Source organism: Populus trichocarpa, chromosome 5 (genome assembly GCF_000002775.5).
Source record: "Populus trichocarpa isolate Nisqually-1 chromosome 5, P.trichocarpa_v4.1, whole genome shotgun sequence".
Taxonomy (NCBI): Eukaryota; Viridiplantae; Streptophyta; class Magnoliopsida; order Malpighiales; family Salicaceae; genus Populus; species Populus trichocarpa.
This window is the reverse complement of record NC_037289.2, coordinates 10,806,454-10,826,670: the sequence shown is the minus strand read 5'-3', so window position 1 is coordinate 10,826,670 and position 20,217 is coordinate 10,806,454. Positions and strand designations below refer to the sequence as shown.

At 30.1% G+C, this 20,217-nt stretch overlaps 2 protein-coding genes across 3 annotated transcripts; both read left to right on the top strand.

Annotated features, from left to right (window-relative positions):
- The first annotated feature begins 8,902 nt into the window (after nt 1-8,902).
- LOC7476381 (uncharacterized) lies at nt 8,903-10,186 on the top strand. 2 transcript variants are annotated; one of them, XM_052453395.1, is made up of 2 exons: nt 8,903-9,489; nt 9,748-10,186. In XM_052453395.1, the coding sequence occupies exons 1-2, from the start codon at nt 9,072-9,074 to the stop codon at nt 9,834-9,836; spliced, it is 507 nt and encodes a 168-aa protein (XP_052309355.1). In that variant the 5' UTR covers nt 8,903-9,071; the 3' UTR covers nt 9,837-10,186. The 2 variants fall into 2 exon arrangements, with proteins under 2 accessions (XP_052309355.1, XP_002307264.1); XM_002307228.4 differs by having other exon boundaries at nt 8,903-9,516.
- A 6,823-nt stretch (nt 10,187-17,009) lies between these two features.
- Nucleotides 17,010-20,217, top strand: LOC7476380 (caltractin). The gene is made up of 7 exons (XM_002307227.4): nt 17,010-17,179; nt 17,835-17,955; nt 18,047-18,083; nt 18,163-18,190; nt 19,141-19,293; nt 19,369-19,471; nt 19,886-20,217. Exons 1-7 carry the CDS (start codon nt 17,177-17,179, stop codon nt 19,948-19,950), a joined length of 510 nt encoding a protein of 169 aa, XP_002307263.2. The 5' UTR covers nt 17,010-17,176; the 3' UTR covers nt 19,951-20,217.

Below are 20,217 nucleotides of genomic sequence, written 5' to 3'. Positions count from 1 at the left end.
AATGTAATTAATATAGGGGATTACAATTCCAGACCTAGAAAAATCAAGTAAGAATTTTGGTTTTTTCAAGGGTAAAGTGATATATTTTGCCAATAATAAGGATGTTTGATTTTTTTTTTTTTCTATTAACAGAATGTTATACCTCATATTTTTTTAGTAGATTTCCATGAAGATAACGATAAGAGAAAAAAAAAAAGCTAGCATTCAAGGCATATCAACCTCTCTATCCTAAAAGGGTTTAAAATAATTTTGATATGGTGATTCATATGGATTGCTATTAGAAATTGAATAATTGAATGACTTATAGTTTGCGATAACCTAACCTTAAAGAGTTGATTAAACCCTAAAAAAAAGAATTAATTTTTAGATAATCCTTACACAAATCCTAAATAACCTTATGTTGTCTAACAATATTCATATGACTCCCAAAAAATTTTGAAATCACCTTTTTTTTCTTGCATAACTCTTTAATTTTGGATTCAATTGGATTTTTTTTGTTCATTTATTACAATGAAGTTTATATTCAAATATTAAAAAGCTAACTATTTATGTTGTTGTAAAGAAAGGTTAGCAAAAGGAAATAAAAGGGATGGTTTAAGCTTTAAAGTAATTATCGAATATTATAATATATTTTTTTATTGTCATTAATGATATTAACAAAAAAAAACTAAAGCTCGATGAAATAATTTTAACAGCATTAAAGAACATTATTGGGTTACGAAGGAGGTTGCATGCGTCACCTCAACCTTGGTTACCTCTTTAGATGCTAGTGCGTGAAACACATGCGTCAAAAAAATTATATTTTATTCTTCTCTTTTATTTTTTTGCCCCCAATTCTTTTATGCCAATTCAACTTAGCTAAAGTTTGGTTCCCGACATCACAACGACCCTTCCTGAGAGTGTTTTGGATGGTTTTTGGTTGGATAAGGAAGTTGTCACCTAGTATTATGGTTATTGAAAATCCTAATTGGTCTTTTAGAGATTCTAGAGAAGGGATTGATTGCGTATAGAAAATGTATTAGCACTTCTATTACTACTTACCTGAGGTAAGTTACATTGTTTTTTTTCTTTGTTTGCTATGGTTTGGTGATATTTCTATTTCTATTAGCATACTATAGCAGATTTGCTACAATAAAAAAACCATAGTTTCCTAGGTCAAGGACTTGGTTTAAAACGGTGAAATGTTCTCAATTACCATTGAGGTTTTTTAAGAATAAACTTGGAATTTTTTGCTATTAAGTCATTCCAAATAAAATTTCAGATAAAATTCCTTGTAGTTTTTTATCCTTATATTATAAGTGAATGAGCTGTATTATTTTCAATAATATTTTGGATGTTAACCCCATACAAGATTTTTTATCCTAATATTAAAATGAGTAATAATAAATTATTATCCTTAATAATATTTTAGATATTAACCTCTTTTAGGTTTTTTATTCTTATATTAAAAGTGAATTGTATTTAACAAAAGATGAATTGAAGCTATTAGACCAAAGAGTGTGATGTCAATATAGTGGTAGCTATTGATGCATGGAAGCACAATGATTTCTTGTACATAAATTACATATTGAACAGGTTAAAAAATACACTCTATGATGTGTATAATTTCATCGATAGTGCTAAAGCATTATGGAAATCCTTGGCTTGAAAGCACAAGGTTAAGGATGACGACTTAAAAAGATTCATGGTTCATAAATTTATTTACTTCAAAAGGGTTAGTTAAATGACAGTTATGAGTTAAGCTAAAGAAGTGAGGAATATACCTTTCCTCCAATACCCTCACCTTCACCATTGCTATTACCAATACATCCATTATGTTACCACCCCGGTACTTTAATATGACCACTTTCTTCACAATCACTATCATGATCCAAGGGTGGAGCAAGAAAAAAAATAAGGGGGGCTAAATTAAAAGAATTATTTTAAAAAGGTAAAAATTTCAGTTATTTTATACAAGGGAGGGGTTGGGAAAATTTCCTTGCAGGGGCCCAGCCCCCCTGCCTCCGCCACTGCCATCATCATTGTGATGACCTGCTCCATTATTACAATTATTATACTATCTCATCATAACTACTATCTACACCACCACCGTATCACTTTACCACTGTTGTCACTCCACCACTACCACCTTCATTTTACAATCCTTATTATCATTATCGTCTCCACCTCTATTATTATCATAACTGTAACAATCATCATTTCATTATCATATCATTATCATTCCAACACTATTGTATTTTTTACATGAATATTTATATGTTGTAAAATTTATTTCATATAAAACTTTTTCAAGAAAAATATTTCATAAAGCACTCAAAGACTCTTTCTAAGGAGCACCGAAACTCTTTTCTAGAGTTATTTATGCCTTCTTTTATGGAGAAATTAAAATATTTTTTTAGAGCAATCAAAATCTCTTCTTAAGTTTTTTTCATGGAGAAACTTTATTGTAGAAAGAGATTCTAAACAAGGAATGAGAAGGCTTATAATATAGTATTGGAAAATTACAAAGTACTTATCTCACTTATGAATACTTGGATATAAATGGGAGATGTAGCGTGAAATGGTTGGGGATAGAGCTTGTCTAGGTTAGACTTAGTTCAATCATGACCTTCCTTGAATGAGTGCTATTTAGGATATTTGGCAACCCTTTAAAATCATATTCTAACATGTCACAACATTAGATTGGTTATGCAACTTTGTCTTTAACTTATAAAATCCCCTTTTGTTTTCCTATCTTTTTAGGAGATTTTTGTCCATATTTAAAGTTAAGAGTTTATCTTTTTAAAATATTTTTTTTTCTTCTAAAACAACCAACATTAGATAACTGAACCTTCTCGAAATAAGTCAAATCCACAAAAAAAAAAAAACCCAATTTGAATCAACCACTTCGACCTAGTAATAGTATTGGGTACTAGCTACATTACACATCGATAAGGATTGATAATGTTAGAGAATAATATAAATCATATCCTAGGACCTCACCTAAAAGTTTAAGCTATTGGGTTGAGATGGTTCTTTGACATGGTATCAGAGCCTTGATGACCAAGCGGTCACGAGTTTGAATCTCACCATCCTTATTTATTTGATAAAAGTTAAGCACATGGTACTGTGGGCTTGTGCAAGTTTCAAGCTTAAATGGCTTTCACTTGAAAGGGTGTGTTAGAGAATAATATAAATCATATCTTAGGACCTCACCTAAAAGTTTAAGCTATTGGGTTGAGATGATTCTTTGAGAGATACTTCCTCCCTTCTTAATCAATATTTCATTTTCTTTCCTTATTTAGGTTATTTGCTTATAATGTTGCCTCTCTTTATTTGAAATCGAACCTCACCTCTCTTGCGCACACACGACAAATCAACAACATAATACATGCTCACTGAACATTATTTTTTTGTGCTACAAGCAATAATATTAACGGACTTGCGTTAATATAAACTACAAAATTAATAAAATCAATATTGAGTTAGATCAATCAACCAATTTAAGGGTGGGGCTTATATAAAACTTGAAACTATATATTTCTTTTAGAATTCTAAAAATTGAATTCGCATAAAAACTTAATCATATGTTAAGTTTTCATTTTTTATAAAAAAAAGGTATGTTATTTATACTTTAATTTTTTTTTGTAAGTTTTTTTCTTTTTTTGATTCAATGGTGGGCTCAACAAATATAGAACTACATTTTGGAGGGTAATATTCTTCTATTATATAATTATAATTGATCTTATTTTACTGAAAAATTACTGATCTTCAAGTACATAATTACTATTTAATTAACAACCGAACTTCACGCCATCCCATCTTTGACAAAATCAACCTTAAAAAGAAAAGAAAGAACTAATGATGTGAGATGTCATGGTCGGGTGGGAACATAATTGAAAGAAGTCGTCCCTTAAGAATGTCTACGTTTCTATGATGAAAGTACTCGAAAATCCTTTTGCTTCTCGATCGTACGTATCTGGCAAACATTCGAAGGTTTCTCCTATTTTATTTACACCTTGAATTCTCGAAACATAAAGTAAAACACTAAATTGTGCTTATGGAAGAATTTAGCATTTTTAGAATTGCACAAATTAAGGAGGTCCATTGTATTCTTTCCATCTCTATACTTGTTTTCCCATGGATCTAACCAAAAGCATGTCGGGAGTAGTGACAGAATTATAATTTTTGGGGTTTTTTTTTTAAAAATAAGTTTTTCTTATATTTTTTTTCTTTTTATACTTGGTATTTTTATTAGTTTACACACTAAACCTATTTATCACATTTGTTTTTCTTATTTTTGTTTTATTGTAATATTTTTCTTAGTTCTTCCTTCTTCTTTTTATTTACTCTTTTTTTAAAAAAAACAAATATTTTTTTTTTATTTTTTACACTTTGAATATTTATCAGTCTATACTTGACCTATTTATATCATTCTTTTTGTTATTATCTTTATTTTTTTGTAAATTGTTTTTAGTTTTTTTTCTTAACACTTTTTTTTTGAAGAATTATTATACAAAGGCTAAGAAAATGGTGTTTTGCTGTAAAAATTGCAATATTGTTCCATTCTTCTACTACATTAAAAATTAATTTGAGATCTTACATGTTTTTATTAATGCATATGATCTTTATTGTATTTTATTATATATAAATATCGACTTTTTGATTCACAGTTTTATTACACGTTAATAACACCTGCACATTAATTTTTTTACATTAAAAAAAATATTTGACTTGCAAGGAGACGAGTTGAATAGATGTATTAACACTTTATTTTTTATTTATTTATTGGCATAGATGATTATCGATATATTTAATTAAATACATGTATATGATTTTAAATTAATAATTAGAATATATATATATATATATATTGAAAAGCTTACATCTCAACACCAAACATTAAGTAATACTCTAAAAGGCGTGGGAAAGCACTGTAGCTTCCCCACGCCTTTCACTTATTAATATATTATATTATTATAATTATTATATTATATTATAATTATTATTATATTATATTATAGAACTGTTTTTATTTTTTTTTATTTTTAATTTTTTTTGTTTGATTTAGTTTGTTAATGTTAATTTTTTTTATTTAGTTATCAGATTTTCATGATACGGATCCCGGGTTTGATGGGTTAACCTGGTTTGACGAGTTAACCCGGATTTTTTTTATTTTTAATTAATTTTTTTTGTTTAGTTTAGTTTGTTGATGTTAAATTTCTTTCTATTTAATTATCAGACTTTCATGACACGTATCCTGGGCTTGACGGGTTAACTTGGTTTAATGGGTTAACCCAGTTAAATCTGGGTAAACCCGTCAATTTTTTTTTTCTATTTAGTTATCAAACTTTCATGAAGCGAATCCCAGGTTTTACGAGTTAACCTGGTTTGAAGGGTTAACCCAATTAATTCTGATTTTTTTTCTTTTTCTTCATTAGTTTTTTTCTTCCTGTTGGTTTTTTTTTGTTTTTTTTAATTAATCTATTTAATTATCACACTTTTATGACACGACCTTATAACCAGACCCACATCCAATATTCTTGGGTCCGGTGTTGCAGTCAGGCTCACTTAAACTTGGATCATGCAAGTTTAATGTTATTATTAATATTATAAATATTACTTTTAGGTCAGGTGTTGCAACCAAACCCAAGATTTTTGGGTATAGCTTTGCAGAAAAACCCAAAACTTTTAAATCTTATTTTTTATATATATATTTTTTATGAAAAAAAATGACCCGCGGCATCGCACGGGTCATGTAACTAGTAATATTTAAGCGGTGCAATTAGTTTCTTAAAAAAAATATATTAATGAATAATGTTGGTATAACTAAATTTTTTAATTGAATTCAACAAAAATACATAGGTAAAAATGACCAAAAACCATGGGTACCATTGGTTATATTTTATTTTGACAATCTCGTTAGCAATTATTCGTTATACCAACAATACTCATTAATTAATTAGATACATCACTAATTTACAGGTCTCGTTGCGCTGCAACTTAAACAAAGAAAAATTCAACGAAATGAAATAATTTAAAATGTAGAGAATTATTTGATATTATTATTAAATTTAATTTAATATGTCAATCTTAAAACCTCATCATCCAACTTTTTTCCTAGCCTGAATTTAAGATTAAATCATGTAAAAGTTATCTCTGATATGATCTAGTTGACTTGACATATTCAAAAATAACCCGACTGGTCTCTAAAAAAATTAAAAATAAAATTAAGAAATAAATAATGAAATTAATATGAAAAAAAACTCTTAATTTGATTTCTTACGTAACACAAATTTAAAATTAAAAGTGTGGAAGTTGCTTTGATATTTGTTTAAATAATTTTGTTGGTTTAAATGCAATTTAGATGACAGTTAAAAAAAGAATGATGATAAAATTAAGAAAAAGATGGAAAATTTTGAAATTAAAATAAACAAAATTAAAAAAGGGAGCTAAGAAAAACTTTATTGTTCATACTAAAAGTGTAGCACCATAAAGAATCTCAGTTTATTTAGTATGGAAGATAATAAATGTACTGAGGCAAGCTCGCAATGTTGATTTTCTCATGAACTATTTGTCTTAATGGATTAGTTCCAAAACTTGAGATAATGAACGTAATCTGAAAAAAGATTCATAAAGAGTTAATCATGGTGTTTAATTTATGGATCTTAATTTTTATCTAATTTCTTCACATATAGTTCCTTTAATTATATTTTCGAAATTTAATTTTTCTTTTTAATTAGTCACTGAATAAATCAATAAAAAATTATGTTATCAAAACTGACGAATCAATACGGAGTTTATTTTCAACGGAAATAATGATATATTTCTAAGAAAATATTTTATAGTAATGAAGATTATATAAAAAAAAAAAAACATTTGCATTGCAAGTTGAGAGCCTAATTTCAAATTAGTTTAGCAAACCACCGAACAAAGACAATTTCCTCACATTATGGTATTTGGTAGGATTTTGAACTAGTAATCGGAGTTGAGTTTTTTATGGGAAAAATAAAATAAAATAAAACAAGCGTAAAAGATGAACATATGATACGTGTTTTAGTTTTATTTGGCGGTCATAAAGTCTTCCACGCTTAGGAAACACTTTGATGATTCCTCACGTTGTACGTGGATGGGATCAAAATTTTTAAAATATAAAAATAAACTAGTATTTTTTTAGTAAAAAAAAAATCTAAATCCTATAAAAATTGATTTAATGTTATCCGGTTGATTTTGTGGGTTCAAAGATAACTTAGACATTCAATAAAAACATAGTTTGACTAAAAAAATCAAGACGATATTTTAAAAATATATATTGAAATGACAACATATTAGACCAATCCAGGTTTAACATGTCAAATCTGCAACTCTGGTCAAGAGACCATGATAGCCTTATAAAAAGCAAATAGAAATAAATTATGAAACCTAATTAACAATCAATATAATGTTGAAATATGAAATTGAAAAAAATAATTAAAAAATAATATAAAAATTACCTAAGTTAACCTAGGTTAACTCGCTTAACCCGTGATCCAAGTCATAAGACTGAAATAACCTTATAGAAAGAGAATAAACAAATTATGAAAATCAATTCCCAATGAACTCAATATTAAAAGACGAAATTGAAAAAAACATCAATTAAAAAAGAACATAAAAAATAATTTTAGTTAGCTCGCCAAATTCATGATATAAGTCATGAGATCATGATGACCTCATAGAAAGTTAAGAACAGAAAACTGACCCAAATCAACCTTAGTTAACATACCAAACCTACTGCGAGAATCATGAGGTTAAAACAACCCAATATAAAATAAATCAAAATAAATTATGAAGCATAATTCTCAATCCACCCAATGTTAAAGTATGAAATTGAAAAAAAAAACAATTAAAAAAGGATTAAAAAATTACTTGGGTCAATCTACCAAACTTGTGAATTGAGTTATGAGACTAGGATAACCTTATAAAAAGAATGCCAAAACAAATCAAGATGCCTAATTCTCGATGAATAAAATGTTGAAGGGAAAAAATAATCGATAAAAAAGGAAAAAAAAACATGAAGCAACTAAGTAAATATGTCAAATCCTTGACTCGAGTTATGAGACTCGAATAACCCCATAAAAAGTAAATCAAAACAAATTGTGAAGGTCAATCCCAAACAATCAAATGATAAATGATGAAATTAAAATTGAAAAAAAAAGGTTAACCCGCCAAACTTATAATTTAGATCATGAGGTTAGGATAACCCAAAAATAAAATAGATCATGAAGTCTAATCTTCAAAAAACTAAATATTGAATGAAAAAATTAAAATGAAAAAAAATATAAATTAAAAAAATATTATTAAAATAAATATTATTTAATAAAGTAGTAAACAACAAAAACTTCTATTAGTGTTTTTGTTAATCTTAATAATAATTATCAACATTCTAACATGTCTTATCCTTATTTCTTTATAATTAAAAAATAATAATAAAGAAAATCAACTATCTTTTATATATATGGGACACACTAATATCATGTGGGACACATTATCAACTCCTCTCTTTTTTTTTTTTTTTATATATATATAAAAGCAAATTATTTTTTTAAAATTCATTTTCTAGGAATAAATGAAGCATGGTTACAAATTGTGGTAAGTATGAATATTTTTCATAGGATCAAATTTCCTTTCCTAAAGAGGTTGTTTGCTTATTCTCATGAAAAGGCCCATAGGGATCCTTAGAAAATGAAAATTAAAACCTAATTTTATTTCTCGCGCTCTGATCAATTTTCCCATGAAGCAAACAGAAGTTAAAGTCTCTTGCTGTACCTTCTAAGAAACCAAAACAGCGATTAAAATTGAAAACTTCAAAATAAATCAAAATGAAAACTTTTTTTTTCTTAAAAAAGAAAGAAGTAAAAGACAACTCATAATGACATAGTCCAGCCAAAACCAAGTCCCCACTGGACCCCACCACCACCGCTTCCCGATATAACCCACCAAACTTCCCATTACCCCCTCTAAAAGAAATTCCAATAGCCAAAGGGCTCTTTAAACCAACGGCGGGCGAGGTCCTCCGACCTCCGCCGCTTCATCCAGTATCCGGGGCTGTCCCCATGTCCCTCCCCTACCCCCGCCCGCCGCCACCACCTCGAGAAGAACAAATAGAATATCAACCACCCATACGAAAACAGCATCAACAACAACTACTAGGGCCGTCTCCACTTTACAAACAACATTCATGGTCACCTGATATTTACAGGGACGAGGCGTGGCTAAGGAGGAAAGGAAACTATAAGAAAAAGAAATGCAAAAGCGTTACTGATGAAGATCTCGATGAGCTTAAAGGTTGTATTGAGTTAGGTTTTGGGTTTGACTCTCCAGAAATGGATCAACGTTTGTCTGATACTTTTCCTGCTTTGGAACTTTATTATGCTGTCAACAAGAACTACCATGACCATTCCGTCTCCAAGCCTTTCACTGATACGTCGTCTTCGTCCATGGCGTCTGATTGTGATTCACTCTCTCCCCTAGGTAGCCCTCACAACATTTTTGGTCCAGGTAATTTGCTATTTAGCGTTTCAATGATTATCATGGATTAATCAAATCTTTTACTATATTCCGACAAATGACTCGAGATAAGGATGACTTATAAGAACAATCATGACATGTTTTTTGTTGTATTTACATGCAAACTAAAGTTTTTTTTCCTTAATTCTGGATTTAAAGTTTCTATAAATATATTACTGAATTTATTTGACTGTTAATTATTAATTTGTTTCTTGTGCGCAGGTGACAATCCACAGACGGTGAAGACAAGGCTAAAGCAGTGGGCACAGGTGGTTGCTTGTTCGGTGAGGCAGAGTTCAAGTTCAAGCTGATATGTATCGGAATCCAACTAGAATTAACCAAACATCCCAACTTGTTTGATATGATAGTGATTCCCATGCATGTATCCACGCCAGCTTTCTTTGTTTGGTTAGAGATACTAAAAAAAGAAAGCAATCAGAAAAACCCCACCACTGTAAGAATTTATGAAAACCAGCCTGGGCCTGGATTGACTTTTTCTTCAGCTTGTGATTTATTGCTGTTTGTTTGGTTGTTCATTTAGGTTTGGTTGGCCGGCCAGACCAGTAAGTTCTTGTGTGGAAATCTTATGTGTAAATTAACGTCTAAAGAAGTTTGCGTGTTTTTTTTTTGCTTTAAAAACTAAGGAAACATAAGGCATAAAGGTTCTTCTTTCTCCCTCTCTTTTTTATGGGAATGGGCTGTTCTCGAATGAGAATCCGTTTAACTTGATGGATACAGCTTGTTCTCTTTGATGGGCTGCAATCATTTCTTTCGTGAAAGGCAAGGTATTTCTTTTTTTAGTGAAAGGTTTGTGTTCTGTGCTCTGTGTTCTGGACCGAATTAGGCTTTCGGAAAGGAGAAACAATGTTCATTCGTTTCAGGTACTGGGAACGTGCAGTGCATCTCGGCAATCGATTTGAAATTATAGTAAAACTTCCTTTAAATTAATATTATTTTTGTATTTTTTATTATTTTAATATATTTTTAAATAAAAATATTTTTAAAAAACAATTTTTATTACATTTTCAAATAAACTATCAATATAACTGTTGTGAATTGTATTTTTTTTTTTTTGATTAACATAGATGTTCGAATCAGTTTACATACACCTGATTAAGTTAATAATTATATAAGCAAATCTTAGAATTGTTATATACTGAGCTGTATCCAACGAAAAGGATTTCAGGGCAAAATTCCTTTTGCAACTAGTATAATTCAGGACAGATTGACTTGTGAGCAGTGAAATCTTCTTTTGAATCTATGGTAGTTACTATTGAAATCCCTGCTCAAGCATGTGGGCTGCTAGTGTCCATCGAGTAGAGATTCCCTGATCAGGCAGGTTCACTTTTACTGCTAGCTTCTTCAAAAGAGAATATATCCATGCCCAATTGTCGTCCATGTGTGAATAAAATGTGTTTATGCTCTGTGTATTCGGAATGCTATATGAGAACCATTTTGATTACCCTAATTCAAATCAAGGTTAAACCACACCTTGAAACTACATTAATAATCTCCAATTCAAGGAAAAAGTAACACGTAATTTTAAACTTATTCAGAGATGCTTTATATTGGAGGTAATTGTGCTACTGTGGGGGAATAAAAGGAGCTATGTTTTGCCAAGATCATTTAATATGAACTATGCTAAGACAAAATGACCATTGAAATCTTGATGAAAATTATATTTTACGCATGTTTGGTATTGTGGTAATGATTATTTTTTAAAATATATTTAATTTTACTTGGACATGTATTGAAATAGTATATTTTTTATTTTTTTAAAATTTATTTTTGATATTAACTCATTAAAACGATTTGAAATTATAAAAAAAAAAATTAATTTTTTTTAAAAAATTTAAAATATTCCAAAAATATTCTGAAATCACATAAAGAAACACGCCAGTACAGCTGCTGATGTGAATGTGCAACTTGAATGATCATTTTGAATTGGATGCTTGGTGAATCATGAAAAGGCAAAGTGCTCGATCATAAAAGGTTTGTTTAGTGCTGCCAACTATCACAGGGCCATGCAAATAAAAACTTCCGACCAGATTTAGACCCTTGATGGACCCTATTCGGCTGCTAATCGATACACCAATGAGCTGTATTATGACCTTCAAAAGGAAATTATTAAGCCCATTAACCTGGGTCCATTGCCGGGTACCACAACCTCTTAAACAAGTTAGATAGTTACTAGTTTTTTTTTACACGCACCGTAGATCATTTTTTTTAGAACCTTAAAAAAAAAAAATACTAGAAAGTCAGAAATTTGATATATAATAGATGAAGAATTTTAAAATTATCTAAAATAATAAAAAAAACACTCAATAAAAAAAATAACTTAAGCAAACCTAGAACTGTTCCCTTCAAGTAAAATGCTTCTCGTCCATTTGATAATTCTATCATAATCGACTTCAATCAACCATGATCTGACTTGATGGTGAACAATTATGCAATAACCTATAATTTACTATGATTTGTGCAACCATTTCATAATGGTTCGTCAAAATCTTTCAAAAGAAAAAAAATCTGGCCGCATCTATATTCAGTTCATCATCTATGATTAGACATTGACTGGCATGACCCTAATTCATTCCAATTATATCCATAATCATAGTCCTATAAGGATTACTATCGTCATCTACAACCCCATGCACATTACTAGTATTAGAAGTTAACCCAATCATCATTTCTACCATGGTCTCGTGAGGAATATATGGTTCTTCATATGCATATCAACACATGTATTGCTCCATGAATATTTTTTTGTAAAAGATACATCGTTACAATATCTGAATCGAGATACTTTTTATTTTCACCTCTTGCATGGACATTTTACACCGCTTTCACTAACATTTCTCGGATTAGATAATGCATAATTAATAAAACCCTGAACCACATTACAATAATCCAAACTTCGCAATCCTTGAGGTGAATCTCGATACATCCATGAATGATCATCCATCACTTCTATCAAACCTATATAAAATAATGATGACAACATGTATTAATTAACTATGTTAACTAAATAAATTTGTAAGAGTATTGGTTTAACTCAAGATTATTCAACCTATTTTAATACTTTTCTTAACTCATTTTCAATTATTTACACATATGTAAATTTGTATACATTTATGGAAATTATAACTTGGAAATGAAATTGACAAAATATAAAACATACCCGTTAAACAAGTTATTATTTATTTCATCACAAAACATCTAAGTCGGATTACCGACATAAGTTTCAACAACTTACAAACAAATATAATTTTACAAAATCTAAAACAAACCATAACATGTACAAATCATAAATCCATACAACAAGTTTGTTTGAGAAAAAAAAATTAATAAAACAAGTAAACACCCAAACAAAATACATATACTACAAAAATATGCAATAAAAATCAACATTTTAAAATTGTGTTCAATTTTTTTTATAAAAAGGGTAGATTTGCTTCTTTAAAGTGGAGAATCTTCAATAAAATTTCAATCAGAACACAAATGTTGACAAATGGAGTATTGTGGTGGCTGGAATGGTTGTGGGAGATTGAGTTATATTGAGATTGAGAGGGGGGGTGGCTGTTTTGTTGCAGAGAAAACTTTTACAAGGAAGAAGTAAAAATGAGGGAGGGGAAGAGAAGGGTCAAACGTCAGGTCATATATTAAATATTATCGATGGATTTACCGACGGAATTATTCATTGACGCCAAAGTAAAAAAATATCAACCTCAATATTTATTGACGCCAAAGTCAGGAATATCATACCTTTTCTTCACGTAATATTTATCAATGTCAAAGTTGAAAGTATTTGTAGTCGAATATTCACTAGTGCCAGAGTCAGGAATATTATAAGCAGACCATAAAAAACAAGACAAGACAATCATTTAGCAATTTAAGACAAAACCAGCAATGCAACTTACCTTAAGTAGGATGCTTAAGGGATGATAATATATTTTGTTTTGCGTAATTGGTCCCTTGTTATATAATCTTTGTTGCCCAATAAGTTTCCTAGTGATCATAATATTAGATGCCGACTCTTTAAATTAGACCTTTTCCCTCCAAGAATAAGATGCCAGATATATGTTCTTTTCATCACATGAATTTTTAAAGGTTTCCGTGATGTCAGGTGCAACAATACTCGTGTATAAATATTTGGTTTTATTAAAATATATATGACTATGTATAATTTCTATTTAAAATATTCACATAAAAAAATAAAACAATCATCTGATTCTTTCCTTGAGTTTGATTTGTGGTAACTTGATTTATTTGTAAAATCAAGCCAAGATTTATACTTTCTAAGGAAATTAATTTAGGTGTGTATTGCAAAGCAATATTTGGTGATTTGATGCTTTAAAGAGTACTTTTGATTTGTCTTTAAAGCATTGTTGAATAATTCTTATATAACATTTAGGTTTGATCCAATAGAGCTTTTTAAAAGGTGGGATTGAGAATTTGACTATCACAGAAGCTTTTGGAGAATTCAGTGAAACCAAACCTTTTTATATAAATTATTGTATTTTTTAAAACTTTTTTTTTTCTGGTTTATTTGAATCTATTCTTGTATTTTGCTCTTTCTTTAGTTTTTTTACATTGTTATTCAATCATAAATTGATTGATTGATCTCTTAATAGACCATTGGCTAAGCGATAATAACCTCCACCATCATGCAATAGGTTACGAGTTTGACTATTACGTAATAGCTAGTTTGTCATGGACATTACCAACTAAACGGGTGTATTTGCAATGCTAATTCATGAAATAATCGGGGGGCCTTTTTTTCTTTTTTATTGACTTTCTATTTTCACTTCTTGCTGTTTGATTGATCTTAAATAAGAAAAGTTATTCTTTATGGTTTTACAATGAGGAGATAAGCATCATCACGGTTTGAAAATTATAAAAGCAAAAGTAAAATATAAAGAACAAAACAATGTTAATTGATTATAAGATGATCTTCGCAAAGATAATCTAGAATCTTTATCCTTTTTCAAAAAGCTCACTTTGATACGGTTTACCCCAATATCTCTCATTTTGGAATTACACACCTAATTAAAAAAAAATGGAAAAAGAAAGATAGAATATATATACCTAAGAATCCCAGTAAGTATATTTTCTTTAAACCTTGATTCAATTGTTGAAACGGTGTCACACTCTCCAAATCTTCTAGTCCTTCCCTTGTTTTATTTTGACACTTAGACAATATATAAGTTCGTTAAGTAATGATAATATCCTAAATATTATCTAATAGCTTTTTGTAGTATGATCAGACCTATAACCTATTGTAGTGTAGTTTGTTATCAAATAATGGATTATACTCACAATTAAGTAACTATTACTTGAATATCTTGTTATCAAATAATGGATTATACTCACAATTAAGTAACTATTACTTGAATATCTAGGCAAAATGGCTCATGAGCATGGTCATAATCCAAAATCTTTGGATGATTTTGCATCTTTGAAGTTGTAATTGAGGTTAGAATTTTTTGACAAAACTTATATAGAGCTTAGGACAAAAGATAGAGTACTTTTCATCACAAGTATATATATGTGTGTGGACAACATGAATCATGTTTAGGATCTTTGCAATATATATTATATGAAGCAAATAGATTGAGAATGGATTTGTCTTTATAAAAGTTTTTTAATAACTTGTTAATTAATATTAATTATAGGCAAAATGAAATACTTTGAAAGAAATACAATATTAATCATGGGTGCTTACATGGGTTATTTAATTTGTATGATTCAATATATGTTTTGTATTGAAAGACCAATCATCCAACCATGAAGACGTGATAAAAAAATAAGAATGTCAAGAATTGCTAATGGAATTGCAAGCAAATAATAACTCATGTTGTATAATAGGCATGGATTATGATGTATTTAGCCAATTAGTTGCAATATTTCTTGGGAGAAGACTTCTTAGGGATAGTCAACACAATGTTGTTGAGGAATAAGTTGCAAAGTTTCTACAAATTTTAAGTGGTCAGGCACGTGCTTGATCATATAACTTTTTTTTTCCCACTAGTCTACTGAGATTGTTAGTCATCATTTTCATCAAGTACTTAGAGCTCTAATAACACTTGAAGATTAATTTTTAGTTCAACCAAATGGATCTACAATCCCATCACAAAAACTTAATAGTGGAGGGAGATGTATCGAGGTATAGAGGAAGAACAAGTTTTCCTATGATAAATGTATTGGTTGCTTGCACTTTTGACTTAAAACTCACTTATATCCTGTCTGAGTGGGAGGGCTCAGCTTCAAACTCCATAATTTTAGACTCGGTTTGAATATTGCCGGAAGGGGGGGGCGAGATGAATATTGATGACATTGATGAGGTGGAAGCAAATAATAAAATTCATTTAGAGAATTTTAATCTCTATGATTGTGAAAGTGCTTTATCAACACCAAGAACACGAGGTCTATTATCATCTACTCTATAATTGTTTAGAACTTTATCTTCAAAAGGTACAAAATGAGAAACACCAATAACAAGTGATTATTCTTCAGAATTTAAAGAGATGACTAGTGCAATGAATAATATTGCACAAGCTATAATAAACACAAACAATCAAGTTTGGAAGCTGACCAAGATAATTGAAGCAATGAGAAAATTGGGATTGGAGGGATCAATTTTTTTAAAGAAGTTAAATGGCTTGTAGATCATCCTAATCTTATTAGTATATTTTTTTGAATATCCAGAAGAGCCACGCTTCGAATGGTTGACGAAAAAAATAGGTTGATAATATGTTATTGATGAGTACAAGTTAAGCATGAGATTTAGAACTAATATTTATGCAAATGTCAAAAACTTATTTTGTATGAAGATATTATTTGAATCATTAGAACTAAAAATCATAGTATTTTTATTGAGTTATTAACATTGTCAAAATTATGTTAATAACTCAATTTTTTTTTTTTTGTGATGAATGGATGATTCCAAGTTTAAAGTTGTTGCTTGAAATTTCTACTTGAATTGTATAGTCCTCGTTTAGTCTATCATTTATATTCTTGAAATTTTCACTTGTATTGTACTAGAAAGCTGAATCATAAGATAATGCCATCATGGGTTGCTTGGTTGTTACTTTCATTTTTCCTTTCACAATTCACACGCCTAGTAGCATATATTTTAATAAATATTTAATAAAAAATTAATATGAGATAAATATATTTATATTTTCTTTAAAATGACTATATTTTATGTTATTTTAAATAAATATAAGGGTCTTTGTAATAAAAAATGATTTATGTAACAAAAATGAATTCTAAATTAAGAGTAAAATAATCAATATTACTAATTTAAATAATTTCTATGGATATTTAACATAATAGAATTAAATTTAATTATGTAATTTCATATTTCATTTTAAATATACAAATTTAAAATTGAATTCAAATTTACTCGTCAATTCAACATATTAATAAAAAAGAAAAGAAAAAAAGCTGTTAAGTAATAATAATAGTAAAGTGGATAAACGGGCTCCAAGCCCAATTTGGTTTCCGTGTTGACAAACTCTTACCACTGAAACAGAAGGCGTTAAGGGAAAGAAAAACATCATTAAAGACAAAACAGACAGGCACGGGTTCTTCACATTGCCTAAGATTTCAATCCCAGGATTTTTTTCTTAATCTCATACACTGAAAACTTATGGTTAGTTTCTCCATTCTTTCCGTCTTTGATTTTTCTTAAATTATTTGCTGGCTCGATTTCTTTTGTTTGCTCTGCATAATTTGCGTGATTCGATCGCTGTCACTGTTTGCTTGATTTAGAATAAACCCCATGTGTAATTTTTTTTGTTCTTTGATTCTAGTTGAATTTATCTGTGTTAAGTCTTATTTAGAATCATTATTTTTATTTATTTTTAATTAGCTTCGTAAAAGATGTGAAATTACGAATACAAGCTTGAACTTTTTATTTGCTTATAGTAATTTTTAGATAAGTGCATTGAGTTTCATGTGAATTTTCTGTACTGGGTTTGGAAGAACTTTCCACAAAGGTGATAAATTTTTCAATGATTCAAGTCTAATGGTGAAACAAGTTTCACTGCCACAAGTTTGGGCGGAGGCATGGATGATTGTGTGAGATCTAATATGAGTATTCTATAATAATTCAAATTACAATGGTCTTTTGTTTAGTATCATGTGTTTGTTTGTTTTTACCTGCGGTTCTTACTTTTTTAAGATTTGTAATTCTTGGTTTATTCAGACTAATAGTTTCAAATATTTTCTGAAATGTGAATGATGGTTAATTTATTTGCTGAACTAAGTTTTGATGATGCGTATTCTTGAACTTTGTGCTTCTTCAGGCAAGTTTTTATAAAGGGCAAAATAGGAAGGATAAACCCAGAGGACGACATCATGGGTTGACTCAACAGAAGAGGCAGGAAATTAAAGAAGCTTTTGATCTGTTTGATACTGATGGCTCAGGTACTGAAATTATCAGTTGCCATTTGTGCTTTCGATATGTGTGGTATTTTCCTTTTCATTTATTTGTTTTGTTTATTGCTGTATTTTCCAGGCACTATTGATGCCAAAGAGCTGAATGTTGCCATGAGGTATGAATACTGGATCATATTTGATTGGTTTTTGCAAGCTGTGTCTTGAAATAATTATGACTAAAATATGTGATAACAGGGCACTTGGCTTTGAGATGAACGAAGAGGTACCCTCTGTGCCTAACTTTGTGCAGATGTTGAGCTTTCCATTTATCTATTATGTTTTGGAATACCATTTCTCACAAGATGGATATATGTGTGGATGCTATATCATCCTACAAAATTTGTGCATGCTTTGGAATTATGTTCTTAACTTGTAAATGGCACAATGGAGCTTATCATTTTACTTTGGACTGGTTTCATAATTCATGCATATATCAGCAGGTCCATTCTTGCAAAGCATTTTTGAAGTAGGTGCATCTCTTAAAATAGTTTTAAGTTTTTTGGAAAAGGATATTGCAGTGGTCTGTCAAACAGTTTCCATCATTGTCTCCATTCCCCCACAGAAGTTTTTTTCATCGGTCTGTCATACAGCTTCAAGAATAGCCTAAGATGGTCCTCTTGTTCTAAGGAGATCAAAAGCCCTTCTGCATACTCTTTAATGGTTCGAAAGTCAATGTCCCCACAGAAGTTGTTTTCTCTCAAGAGAAGTGGAAATTGTCTAAAGATAAGTGTTTGAAATGGTATTCACTGAAAAAACGCAAGGAATAAGCAGGAAACTTCCTTTATTTTGGAGGTTCTTATCTTTTTCTTGTCTTCAAGGAACCTTTTCCTCTTATCAGTGATCATTATTAATCTACATCTCAGTCTTTGGTTACTTTCACTTTTTTGTCTCATAATTGAAAAAGGATAAGCATTTGTAGCACATAGAATCCTATTGGCATATTTATATGAAGAATTGGCTGTTTGAACAAGGAGATGATATGGGTTTGAAGACTATTGGAAAAAAAAAAAAAACAATGAGGGCCATGTGGTAAGCTTTAACCAAGCAGATATCTTCTGCAATACATTGCTTGATCAGTTTCTTACCTGACATACATCGTCCTGAACTTAAGCTTCATCCTTCTTGTGAAACCTGACTGCATGGTTAACATATTTCTTGATTATGCCATTCCAGCAAATCAACCAAATGATTGCAGATGTTGACAAAGATGGCAGTGGTGCAATTGATTTTGATGAATTTGTGCATATGATGACAGCCAAGATTGGAGAAAGGGACACAAAGGAAGAGCTTTCAAAAGCATTCCGCATTATTGACCATGATAAAAATGTGAGCTTTCGTTGATTCATTGTTGATTTTGCTCGTACTTGCTGAAGACTTATCATCTAATTCATTTTGCTTCAGGGAAAAATTTCTGTAGGTGACATCAAGCAAATAGCCAAGGAGCTTGGCGAAAGCTTCACTGAAAGAGAGATTCAAGAGATGGTTGAAGAAGCTGATCAAGATCGTAAGTTAGCATGTTATTATTTCATCTTGGCTTTGGAAGTTAAATCTTGAACCTGCTTGTCAAATAGAGTGGAAGCCTACTTGTATTACCAAGGGCATGCCTAGTTTTCAAATTGTGCATTAATCTTCACAAAATTAACAGTTAGAAGGCAAAATGTTGTGTAACAAGCTAATGGGAATTCCCGTGTCATGTGATGAGTGGTTTATTTACAACCAGGCTGCTAGCTTTTTGTGAACTTGACCCCTTTGGGACGTCAATGCTAATTTGTTGCATCAAAAAGCAGTGTCGAGTAGGATATCAAGCTGGCAAACAATTCTTTACCAATGATAATTTTATAAAACGTGATGCACTAGCTTTATTCACTCACCGATACTCTGCTTCCTGTGTATATAATGGCTTGTGTAATGCACGCAGGTGATGGAGAAGTGGGTGTCGACGATTTCATGAGGATAATGAGGAGGACGACATATGGGTACTAGAAATTGAGTGGTGTTCTGATCTGCAGCGAGATCCCAAGTGGGTGGTTGGTTGGTTTGGCGTGATGCTATAGCCGTGGTATATTTGTATGCAGAATTAAAAAAAAAAAAACCCTTCAGGGAAGACACGTGCTTTAGTTAATTTATGCGTGTGCCTAGGTTTGTATTATGACCTAGATATTGTAGTTTATTTTTATTACGTGGAGTAAATCAAGTATTTTATTTGCTTTGACTGTCATCTACAGCAATATCATTGGAATGTTCTTTTTA

Bases quoted from the DNA above. Each gene is read 5' to 3' on its own strand.
- LOC7476380 (XM_002307227.4), top strand. The intron at 17,956-18,046 runs GTACTGAAATTA...TGTATTTTCCAG, and splicing joins GTTTGATACTGATGGCTCAG to GCACTATTGATGCCAAAGAG. The intron at 18,084-18,162 runs GTATGAATACTG...ATGTGATAACAG, and splicing joins GAGCTGAATGTTGCCATGAG to GGCACTTGGCTTTGAGATGA.
- LOC7476381 (XM_002307228.4), top strand. From the start codon at position 9,072: ATGTCCCTCCCCTACCCCCGCCCGCCGCCACCACCTCGAGAAGAACAA. The intron at 9,517-9,747 runs GTAATTTGCTAT...TCTTGTGCGCAG, and splicing joins TCACAACATTTTTGGTCCAG to GTGACAATCCACAGACGGTG.